The 13,136-nt window shown below is 42.4% G+C and overlaps 1 protein-coding gene across 1 annotated transcript in view; it reads left to right on the top strand.

Annotated features, from left to right (window-relative positions):
• The window catches only part of cenpl (centromere protein L), a 48,093-nt gene that overhangs the window by 14,106 nt on the left and 20,851 nt on the right, over positions 1–13,136 (top strand). Inside the window, exons 4-5 of the mRNA XM_084327554.1 lie at positions 3,129–3,728; positions 5,174–5,249. Of these exons, the coding sequence (XP_084183680.1) occupies positions 3,129–3,728; positions 5,174–5,248 (675 nt within the window). The 3' untranslated portion in view covers position 5,249. The remainder of the gene's footprint in view (positions 1–3,128; positions 3,729–5,173; positions 5,250–13,136) is intronic.

Raw genomic sequence — 13,136 nt, 5'->3', positions numbered from 1 at the left:
AATTCTGTGACTTGGCTTTCGAGTTGCATGACGATATGTCAGGCGAGGGTCTTTTTACGTGCCGCGTGTCAGATGACCACGTCGGACAGGATACGCTCGAGAACTAAACAAATACCGCTGATGGCGAAAATGATTGGTCAGCGTTGTAGCCAACGAGTGTCCACTGCCAACGATGCCCCACGTGGGGGGGGGGTGCCAATATAGGAAGTAGGTGAAAGTTGACGAGCGAACATGAGTTGTTGTGACTCAGATTTCAGAACAACTTTTTTGGCGTCAATTTACTAAAACCTCTCTCAAACACATTTCTGAATGGATTTTTATAAAATGTGGACGTGTACTACATAAGATTTCAGGCTATGGAACCGCTGTGTTTTCCAGCTCATACCTCTATGCTGGAATAATGGAATATGGAATCTTTCAACCAATAAAGAAAAATGTGAGTACACAAGTTCAAACCTCTGTTACTCTATACATTTAGTCATTTAGCTGACTAAAAGCACTAAAAGTTATCCTTTTTTGCATTAGTAACTTCAAAATGTTATCTTTCAAAAGAGACCAGGCTCATGCATGTGGTATAAAGCTAAGCAAAAAAAGTATGCAGTCCTAAAGTTCAAGTTCCAAATGGCCACTTTTGCCTGTTAACACTTTGATCGCCGGGGTTAAATTCATAATTTACCATCCCTCGCCAGCCCTATTTAACATGGAGAAGTTCCCCTTCTTTGCAGGGCTATAACTTTTTAAATTGTATTGCTAAATTGACATTACTATGGCCCATTCAACGTCCTATATCTATTGTTCAGGGTGTAGCAACGTTATACTTTTTCATTCACATATTCATACTAAAATACGGTCTAAAGTATAAGTATGTTTTTATCGTTTTCTGCAGCTTTCTCCAGAACTTGATTTATAGCCCTAAATGCATTATATTGATGATCAAATACAGTTTGGTAGGAATCTGTGCAAGATAAAAAATGTCAACTGGACGTGCTTCTAGGAGTTACTACGTATGATCTGATGTTGACCGGATGGGGGGGGGGGGGGGGGTCGTTTATAATTCCGTGGGCAACGTTATATCATTCATCTAGTGTGGGTGATATGATCATTAGAGCAGTTAGTATCGAAGACATTAAAAAATAACGCTGAAACTCACCGTAGCTTCCTCGCGCCGTTGGGAGATGAGCGTGGAACAGACATTTTTCTATTATGGGATGTCGAAATATCCGATCCATTTCCAGGTTGTATAATAGTATATACGTCCAAATCATGTTGTTTATCGAGTTATTGGTAACCGATCGACATCCATTGTGTCAAGATGGAGTCCTGCTAATGATAGCGAGTGCCCGGACGAAATATGGGTGAGCACCACTTCATCCGCATCACTTCCTGTTTGGGCGAGCGGCCGATCGGCCACCAGATGACGCTCTTGAACCGTTGGAGAATTGAGAGGGGCTCACCAGTACATATAATGTCTCCGGGGGAGAAATATGATTTCGATCACAGATTTTTGAAATATTGATATCAAAGACGCTGTCCAGCGTCTTCGGCAGAATAATCATGGCGGGGAAAGACGCTGAACAGCGTCTTCGGCGATTAAAGTGTTAAGAGGTTAAGTCTGTTTCAATAGAAACAAGAATATTGTTATCAAGGATAATAGGGCTGCAACTAACGATTATTTTGGTAGTCGACTAATCTGTCGATTATCTTTTCGATTAGTCGACTAATCTAACGATTATTCCTGTCACACCCTCCATCTCTGCTTCCTGTGGGCGTGGCTCATTTTCAGGGCTCCCGTGCATGTTTTACCTCACATGCTCAAGTCTGCACACCTGTGAATGTCACCCTCCCTCTGCCTTAACATGATCCCATAGCAAATTTAAATAAGGACTCATGAAACATTTGAATTTGGATCTTAATTAAGCTACTTTCTTAATCAAATGTATTTTAATAACAAATACAATAATCAATCATAATAAACAAATTAAATAATGCAAGTTTAAATGTAAAGATAATGTTTTAAAAGTAGCAGCCTCTGCCCCAGCACTGTGGTTCTGATGGGGCTGTTAACCTGGTCCAGGAGGGTGATGTGGATCCACTCACTAGGCTCCACCATCTCCAACAGCTGTAGGGGGAGAGGAGAGGAGAGGAGAGGAGGATCAGATCAGAGGGACTTCTAGGTCTTTTGTTTGCTGTGTGTGAGTGAGAGGAGCTGGGTGTGTGTGTATGCGTGTGTCTAAGGGTGCGGTTACACCTTTCGTTTCATTTTCGTATCATTGTCATATGCGTTTCGCCGCGACGTCGTGCGCCTCGAGTCACACTTTCGTTTTTTTTTTTCGTTTTTGTCACCCGAGCACACTGATGTAGTACACTGCCAAAGCAGTAGGTGGCAGTAGGTGGCAAACATGAAGGCAATTTCAACCAATCAGAACTTTTGAATGTGCCAATACACTTCCTGGAAGCTCCAGCAAAGAAAATGTCAATAAGGCAGGCGCCTATGCCGCACCACCATCTTGCCTATTTACTCAATGCAGCAATTCTGAAAAAAAAAATGGCGTAGCGTGAATTTATAGCGTCAATTATTATGATATTGATATAGGATTATGAGTTGAGTTAACGCGATCAGCTATCGGCAGCATATAATACGTTCATCGTTAACTCGACTCATAATCTGTGCTCTCAGAGTTATTATATATTATAATTAGGGATGTCCGATATTATCGGCCGATACCGGCATTCAAATGTGATATCGGAAAATATCGCTATCGGTTTTCCCAAAAAACCTTTATTTACCCAGGCAAGCAAGTAAGAACAAATTCAGATTTAATTTATTGTCAAAAGTATGCATAATGTTGTGTTAATTCCACAACAAGAGATATGTAATGTTAATTACCTGAAATTATTCCATTTTTGGGGGGGGGGAACCCTACATATATCGGTATCGGTTGATATCGGTATCGGAAATTAAGAGTTGGACAATATCGGTAAAAAAGCCAATATCAAGCATCCCTACAAAAAAATCGGAGCTATCAATAATTTTACCGGGTTTATCGGGATGACGTCATAATTGCTGATATCGGCCCGATAATTATCGACCCGATAATTGGTTACAGTTCCCTTCCTCTCTTCCACAGATTCATTCTAAGCTTCCATTTGCCGGGCAGGACACGCCCCAAAAGGTGGTGTGGAGCGGCTGGTTGACATGTGTCAACGGCAAACAGGACAGCCTTCGCTCCCTCCACAAGAGCTTTGTCTGCCTGCCTCTCTTCTGCAGCAATGGGGCAGAGGCCTACACCTCCCTGGTCAAATCCTGGTTCCAGTTGACCTTTGACTGCAGCTTTGGGCCCCTGGAGATCAACTCGACCAATTTGCAGTGGTTGGCGGCTTTGGCGATTGACTGCCACTCCAGGTCCAGCATCAAGCAGCTCAAACTGGTCTGGACTCTCCCGGTTCAGCCGCCAATTGAAGTCACCTATGCTGTCCATCCGAAGGACGCATGGCAGCTATGGAGGAGCGTGAAGGAGGGGAGAGGAGGTGAAGAGGAGGGAGGTGGCAGGATAGGGGAGGGGGAGAGAACTGAGGAGGATGGCTGTGTTGATATCGAGGAGGTGAAAAGGTTCATGAAAGGGCTGAAGGGACACTTTTACAGGCACTTTAAAATTGACTTGTCGGCTGGTAGACTGAAGGAGGTCTCAACGGCACTGGGCTCAGCCAAACACCATGGCAGGATCAAGGTATGGTTCTGACAACGATGCATCTTTAGGAATTATAGCCTATAAATGACTGGGGTGGGAATCACCAGAGGCCTCACAATACGATACTATCACGATACTTGAGTCACGATATGATAGTATTGCGATACTAAATATATTGCGATATGCTGAGTATTGCTATATTAATATTGCGATTTATTACCTTTTTTCAACTGCAAAGTGAAACTTTGTCTAATAAAACAAAGTCTGTTCATCTCACTTCAATAATTTTTATTGCAGAACATGGTATTTTCTCAAGCAGACAGATGTAAACACTGTAATCTGTGTTGCATGTACCTGACAAACTGAACTTTTTGTATTACAGTCATATTCCAACTTAACTGGATGCACATGTGAGTGTACTACTGTACTATTACTAGGGATGGGGGAAAAAATCGATACGTAGTCGTATCGCGATACTTTGCGTGGCGATACTGTATCGATACAGGGATGCCAAGTATCTATATTTAATTATTCATAAAAAAGAAAAAAAAATGTTTTTTGTATAAGGAAGTTGCATTGTTCATTTCAATACCTGTAATAGTACAGTAGTCCACACACACATGTGCATTCAGTTAAGTTGGAATATGACTAATACAAACAGTTCAGTTTGTCAGGTACATTTACATCTGTCTGCTTGAGAAAATACCATGTTCTGCAATAAAAATTATTGAAGTGAGATGAACAGACTGAAATTTCTTTTATTAGATAAACCATGTTGACAGTTTTACTTTGCAGTAAAAAAATATATATATCGCAATATTCGCGATATATCGAGTATCGCGATACTATCGTGTCGCGGCTCAAGTATCGCGATAGTATCGTATCGCGAGATCTCTGGCGATTCCCACCCCTAACTATTACAGGTATTGAAATGAACAATGCAATGCAACTAAATTGTTGTTGGTAATTCTATCACTTTACACTAGGTATCAGGGTATACTAACATACACATCCACTCACTGCTCCGTGTTCACAGAGCTGATCTGGGGTCAGAGACCAGGGACACATAGACCTTATTCAATCTAACAGACTGTCACCGACTCTAGATCAGTAGAGTATTCCCCAAATTGAGAGGAAGATGGGATATTGGATTATAAAGAAAGCATTGTATCGCAGCAGCTTGACTTCGTATTAATAATTAAATTAACGCTTTCACTGCCGCACTACCAAATGGTTAATCCTTTCACTGTGACAATACAAAAGGTTAACCCTTTCACTGTCACACAACAAAGGGTTAACCCTTTCACTACCACACTACAGAAGGTTAACCCTTTACTATCATACTACAGACGGTAACCACAGACGGTAACCGTCTGTAGTGTGATAGTAAAGGGGTAACCTGTAGTGGTAGTGAAAGGGTTAAAAAGGGAAAAAAGCATTGTATTGATAACTTTGGTCAAAGTTTTGTTTTGAACCCCTTCCAGATCTCCAACAGTGACCACTTGATGGCCACCCTGATGGTGCTGACGGAGTGTGCTCTCCGCAAGATGTTCGTATGAGGTACTTGTTTTATGTCAACCTGTGTTGAGCCACCGGTGGGCCACTAATGCCTGTATCACAAATCATTGTAATTTCACCACAACAAACGGGTCTTATGGGTTAACACTTGGGAGGTGTTTGCAGGGCTATAACTATATTCTATATTATAGCTATGGATACAATACTATAGCCCATTTATCATCGAGTATCTATCGTTCAATAAATAATATAATAATAAAATAAAAGAAGAATAATAATAGAATAATCCTGTCTAATCCCAGAAAACGACTATGCAGCAATACGTGCAATTCACTAAAAACTTTATCCCACCTGTTCTCCCTTGCCTTCAACCCCCCCCCCCCCCTCCAACCTGATTGATGTCTGTCTCCAGTCTTTTTGTGCTATCATGCTGTCTTCCCTGTTCCCCCCCATGGTCTCATGTTCCTTTTGTTTTTGTTTCTTTGTTGTTTCTTTTGTTTTTGTTTCTTTGCTTTTGTTTCTTTGTTTTTCCTTTTGCTCCTGACTATTGTCAGCGACTTCGGGTTATTGAGAAGCGCTATATAAATTAAATGAATTATTATTATTATTATTATCATTTCTCGCCTGTACACGCTACTGTTTTGATCTATATTATCGGTATTATGTTTCATCATGAATGCATGAAAGGGGGGGGGGGGGGGTCGTTTTTTGATGCTTTGATCGTCACCAACGGCACACGTTGTGGAGTAAAATACACACATATATTGTGATCGAAGTGAAATCATGGTTGGATCACAGCAGGACTGATACCATATAGGCCTTACCTTGACTAGGATGTGCCCCAAAAAGAATACTCCAATTATCTGATCGAGTCCCAGTATTGGTGTCGATCGTGTCGCCAACATAATCCGCCACACATCATGGACCGAGAGCAATTCACGTTTCTCAATCCGATTGGGACAACCGGTCCCCTTGCCCGACCGGAGACCTCTGATCGAGCCACAGGCCAAGATATCATGTTTCAAAGGGTGCTCGATACTGCCACCTGGGTGGATCACTCTCAACATAGGGGCCCCCCAGGGCTGTGTTCTGAGTCCCCTCCTCTACTCCCTGTACACACATGACTGTGTGGCACAGCAGAACAACAACACAATCATCAAATTTGCTGACCACACAGTAGTGGTGGGCCTGATCTCTGCAAACGACGAGAGGGCCTACCTGGAGGAGGTAAAGGTTCTAGCGGCATGGTGTCAAGAGAACAGCCTCTCCCTGAACGTCAGCAAAACAAAGATGATTGTGGACTTTAGGAGGTCAGGGACTACAGCCCCCTCAGCATCGACGGGGCACCGGTTGAGCGAGTGAACAGTTTTAAGTACCTCGGCGTCCACATATCCGAGGACTTGACATGGACCACACACATTGACAGTGTTGTGAAGAAGGCACGGCAACGCCTCTACTTCCTCAGGCGCCTAAAGGAAGTTCCAAGTCAGTCAGAAGATCCTTAAGAACTTCTACTCATGCACAATAGAGAGCATCCTGACTGGCAATATCACCTCCTGGTTTGGCAATAGCACCACACAAGACCATAGCAGACTACAGAGAGTGGCCCGTTCAGCCAAACAAGCGGTGCATGGGCAAGGCTAAGAGAATTATCAAAGACTCGAGCCACCCAAACAACTGCCTCTTTGAACTGCTGCGGTCAGGCAAGCAATACCGGAGTCTCATGGCAAGCACAGAGAGACTCCGAAGAAGCTTCTATCCCCAGGCCATCAGGATGCTCAACGAACAATAACAATATGTAACAACCATCAAATGCACTCACCGCTCACAGCACACACATCCACACGCACACACTCACTTTAAACATACAACTCACTGCAGCACCCACTTTAACCACTTTAGAACACCTAAGCACACTTTATATTTATTGGTAAAGAATTTTCACTACAACCCATACCTCATTACACCTTACTGTAAATTGTCCCTAAATTGTACCTCATCCTTTGCACTGTATAGTATATTGTATGGTAACTCAGTTACTTCTACTCTACAGTGAGCATTGTATATATGTATATACTGAACATTTTTGTCTACGTACTTGACTTCTATTTTATACTTGCTATACTTATTTTATACTTATCTATTTTTGCCTAGCACAGTCTTTGGAGCGTAACAGAAAGAAGCATTTTGTATAAAAGTATTCTGTACTTCTGTATGACAACTAATAAAGAAACTAACTAAACTAACTCTAGTGATGATAGAGACCAATCCTGGAGCTGCTCCCTATACAGTGAACAATGGAAAAACTCCTAGGACAATGTTCTGTGTTACAGATATTCACTTTACTGTCAAAAATCATAGGATTAGCACAATATACATTCTGTTTTAGATAGAAACATAGATTCAAATTAGGGCTGGGCGGTTCTTGCTAAAATGTGAATCATGATGTTTCTCTAAGAATTGAGATCACGATTCTCTCACACGATTCTTGTTTTTTTTTCAATAAACTCATTTATTGCACTCTTCTTAAACAGACAACATAACATATATGAAAGTGCTTGACTTAAACTTAAAAATAACATATATGAAAGTGCTTGACTTAAACTTAAAAGTATCTTGTAGCATACAAAATAACTCTAGTCAGAATCATCATTTAAAAAAGTTAAGTAAAAATAGAAAATAAAAATTGAACTTCATAATTTAGAATCGAGATCGCGATTTTTTTTCGATGAACAGATTCTGCGCCATAAATGAGTTAACTCGTTATTGGCCGCCATGCGTTGAGCGCCAGAAACGAGTTAACTCGTTTTTGGAATCGTTATTTAGTTTATTCGCTATATCTATTCATAATTCATAGCTGCAGCCTCTGGTATCCCCTTCAGAGCCTGTCTGAGCTGGCAGACAGTCAACACCGCCCTCTACTGCCAGGCAGAGCTATTGCATCTCATTCAAAATGGGATGGTGTGTTTAGGAGGTGATCTGAGCCGGGCGGGCGGGGTTTACATATTCAGGCGAGCCACTTCTATACAACGATGGCATCGAACAGTAACTCCGCCCGCCCGTCATTGTGAAACGGTTGGTGGTGGTGCGGACTAGGCTTGGGCGGTATAATTTTTCATACCGTCATATAGGGCTGGGCGATATAACGATAAATATCACGATATATTTTAATAATCGATATCGAATATCAAATTTTTTTTTTTTTTTTTTTTGTGACCTGCAACAGGGCAGTTTTAAAACCAGAGACAGTGGACAGACTTGTCTTTCTTGCCTGCAACTTAAAGTAATTGCTTTGCTTGTCCAAATGACAATACTGACCAAATTGAGATTTCTTTTTCTCTTGTCCATTTATTTTGTTTGCTTTCTAATTTAAAATACAGTTTGAAACTGTCTGTACACAGTAGGCTACAGGGTTAGAAATTAACGGGGGCTTGGGGCAAAATGCCCTCGAAAATTGACCAAATGCCCTCGACAATAAGTTAAGGGGGGCAAGAAAAGCCCCAGACAGTTTACTAATTATATATATAATTATATATGCTCTACAGTGCGAGCATTTCCCTCGTATTTGCCCCTAATAATATGTGTGTGTGTGTGCGAACCGGAAAAATCATTTACTTGCAGTGTGCGAGACGAGTGAAGATTACAAAACAGCTCCGCTGTTAATAGTTCAGAAACTGGACTGAAATTCAGTTTTTGGGTGGAATGCAAGGAGGGAGGGAGGCGGGGCCGCTGCGTGTTACAGGGTGCTTGAGAGGTGCACCGTGCGAACGCAGACAGAGAGCTCTGCTCTGCTTTCATCAAGCATGCATAGTGTAACATAATTTACACTGCTATCTTAACGTTAGCAAGCTAAGCATCTGCATAGCGCGACCTGTGTAACGTTAAGTAACTTGTGTTCGGCGGGGAAAGACCGTTCCATTTGTAATACAACTCCAAAGAATAACATCCAAATCCGATCCCGATGCGCATTTCCTTTATTCCACAGCGCTGAGCGTGCAACGTATTTCATTGATCGATCTGGCCAGAGCCTATACTCACAAACGTTGCGTGTGTGGGGTTTTTCATGTATCAATTTGAAACAAGCCTCTTGACTTGAATTAGGGATGTTAAAAATAAAATAGCTAATAATATTATTCAATATTAGACATTCATTGATCCAGAGGCAACCGGCTATTCGTCTGCTATTATATATCAAGACAACAACACAACTTGCCCTCAGGGACAATAATATTTAATCTATTTAGATAGAGTATGTATGTATTATTTACAGATAATTGAAGGTACCTCAAAACATGAAACCAAGCCATGATGTCACACATTGTGTGTGTGTGTGTGTGTGTGTTACTTGAACAATTGTCACTGTGCTCCTAAATTTCTGTGTGCTCCTAAATTTGTATTTAGATTTTATTTATTAACATTTTAGCGTAGAGCCCTATATATATATGGAGACATTAGACTGTAAAAAAAAGTGTCAACAATGTTTTATAATCTTTATGTTAATTTTCATTATAAAAATGTTGTGCCCCCGAAATACAAAAAAAGCCCCCAAAATCAATTAAGGGGGGCAAAAAAAGCCCTTGAAAAAAAATGTTAATTTCTAACCCTGGTAGGCTATGTGTGCTAGCAGAGCTAGACTTCAGTCACGAGTCACGGTGCACATGTACGGTGGTTTGTCCACCAAAAACTGCCCCAAGAACGTGACCGGGAAGAGGTCGGGACTGGCACTGCCGACTTTTATCCATGCGCCGATGCAGTTGAAGGCTGCAGTTTAAGCGCCAAAAGATAGAAAATAAACTAGCAGAGCCAGAACTGTTCAACTCCCCTGGAGCCACAGCCAGCAGAGAAGCCGGTTTACTTTTGCTTTTAAACCAGCTGCAGCCTGAGAACTGGAGTGTGAGGGGATGTAACACTAAAGATGGCGGCAACGACAAAGAATTGCTGCAAAATAAACATACATCTGTTGTTTATGACAATTTCGATAATTATCGATATCGAGTGATATGATAACATTATCATATCGTTATCGCGATATGATTTTTTGCCATATCGCCCAGCCCTACCGTCATACCTTGCTGACATAATACCCTGGTATTGGTATTATGACGGTATGACTTTCATTTTCATCAGCGGGGGGAGCGGAGCTAAGTTAACAATATACTTGTTATCACCATACATAACATGTTGACATTAAAGCCATTCTTTCAACCTAAAAGTGCACCTTCTTCAACCTCAAACCTAAATTCCTTAGCGACCCGTGTCACCAAGTAAACAAATCAGCGCGCACATTCGAGACACACAGACATGAAACTAGTCATACGGAACAAATAACGTATAACGGAGGCTGAAATTAGACCAATGTGAGTCACAAACTCACAACAGTAGTACACAACTACACATACAGACGCATAAAATGTATTCTGCATTGATTAAGTGATCATCAAAACCCAGCTTAAGCCGTTAAACCCATGTAGTGAATCGCGAAGCCAATACGCACACACAGTCTAACTGGAAGCCTTTACCAAACATACACTCCCAGCATTCATATCTCATACGTTCATCTTCCAACATAACATAACTTACTTACCGGTACCCAAACAACGTGTCCCAAGTCCACATTCACGCACGGATCCATTTCAACACGTTAGAAAAACGCTCCGTTTCCCGATGTCTGGAAGTTAGTGGACCCATGGTCCATCCATTCGACCTTAATAAACGCACTGCCATCGGTCCATAACCGCATTTTATAGAAGAATAAGTCTTTATTTGTCGTGCAGATTAACACACGCGCAAGATGAAAGACTCACAGGAACACGCGCGTGGCTCTGCTGAGCTCTGACTGAGAGAGGGAAAGACGGACTGCCCTGCCCTCTGCTGGCGCGTGCTGTGCACTACAAGTAACGCCGTCCCCTGTTATATAACGCTGTCAGTGTAATAGAAGGCAACGCATCTGTGATTGGGCGCACAGTCTGTGACGTCACGGTATTGAAAATCATACAGACGGGATTTCGAAATACCCTGGTATACCGCAATACCGTCATACCGCCCAAGCCTAGTGCGGACCTCCACAAGCATTATTTGGAATTGCGATCAGATATTTGGATTATCTCTTTTGCATTACATCAGATACAAGGTAAGAACATCATGGATGACTTCCGGTTTTGAGATGTGTGGGTAGTCGACCAGTGTCAGAGCTCCCAGTCAAAAAACATAAGAAAAAGGGAAGTAAAACTAACTAAAACAAAAGAAAAAGTGACAATTCAAGGATATAAGAGAAAAGGAAGGATGAACACGAGAGAGAGCGAGAAAAAAAGGACCCCAGAAGAAGTACAAACACCGGAGGAAAGATCTCGACACGAGGAAATGGCGGAGGAGGTAGATCAGGCGAGCATGACGCAGGAAGACGGAGACGTGGAGCCTGCCTGGATAGCGAAGATACAAGCGACCATACAAGCTAGCGCGGTGAGTAACCAAGAGGCTAACCAAGAGCTACAAGCTAACATACAAGCTAACGCAAAGGCTATCCAAGCTATACAAACTAGCATACAAGCTAGCACGTTGACTAACCAACAGGCTAACGCAACAGCTAACCAAGAGCTACAAACTGGCCTACAAACTAGCATACAAGCTAACGCAATGGCTATCCAGGCGAGCACACCGAATATCCAAAACAGCATCGATGGACTCGGGGAAGAGTTAAAGAAAGGTCAGGACGCGCTCAGAGAGGAAATGGATAAGGGACTCGAGGCAATGGATGGAAAACTACAGGAACAAGAGAAAGACATAAAGATGTTGGAAGAAAGGACGGCTGAAACGGAGGAATGGACTACAGAAATACAAGATATTCTAAAGGAGACGCTCGAACAACGGATATTGAGAGAAAAGTTAATGGACTTGGAGGGGAGGTCGAGAAGAAACAACATACGAATATGGGGACTGAAAGAAGGGATGGAAGGAGACTCTATGATCAAATATGTAGACAGCCAATTGAAGATGACAGACCTCGACAAGACAGGGATTCAAAGAGCACACAGGACACTGGCGCCAAAGCCGCGGTTGGACAAACCAACACAGAGCAGTTATAGTTAATTTATTGGAATTCGAAGTCAAAGAAAACATCCTCAGAGCAGCCTGGCAGACGAAGATGGAGGTGGAGGGACAGAAAGTAACCTTCGACCGTGACTATGCAACAGAGGTGGCGGTAAAGCGTCAGAGCTACGATCAGATAAAAAAGACTGAAAGAAAAAGGAATCTGATTTCAATCACCAATGACCAAGCTGAAGGTCCATTGGAATGAAGGCGCAAAGGTGTACGGTGACGTGCGGGACGCGGCGAGGGACATGAACCGAAGAGGATGGAAGGTGCCGGGAGGAGAAGAGGAGAGACCGACGCTGTTGGAGAGAGCGAGGAGATGGACGAGGAAAAGGCGAGGAGAACGGGAAGGTGAAGGGGATCTGAATCGATTCAAAGCAGATCAACTGAGAAGGAAGATGCAAAGACACGGAGAAGGGGGGCAGAGAGGAGACGAGAGGACACGGTGATCCAAGGAAGGATAAGTACAATACACACACAATACAAGAAGATGAAAACATGAAAAGGACAGAGAAGATGGTAAAGTACATATGAGTACTTTATACCGAAAGTTATAAAAAAGGGACATGGGGATTCAAGAGATATATTGAGACGGACATGAAAGAACCACAGGATTACACATGACTCATAATACAATTAGACCGGAACATGAAAGTGACTAATACAGAGCTTATGACCGGGAGCTCGGAGGTCGCACACAGAACGAGTTGGACATATATAGTGTGCATTTTTAAGCCACTAGGGGGAGCCCTCTCACTAGGAGAGCCACTACTCTCCACCCACCAGCGGGGGAAAGAGGGGTACGAGTGAGACCCTCAAATACCATGGAAGTTCCAAGTG

This window comes from Notolepis coatsorum (assembly GCF_963971535.1).
Source record: "Notolepis coatsorum genome assembly, chromosome: 13".
Classification (NCBI taxonomy): domain Eukaryota; kingdom Metazoa; phylum Chordata; class Actinopteri; order Aulopiformes; family Paralepididae; genus Notolepis; species Notolepis coatsorum.
Note: the sequence above shows the minus strand (reverse complement) of the source record. Positions and strands in the feature narration are given on the sequence as shown.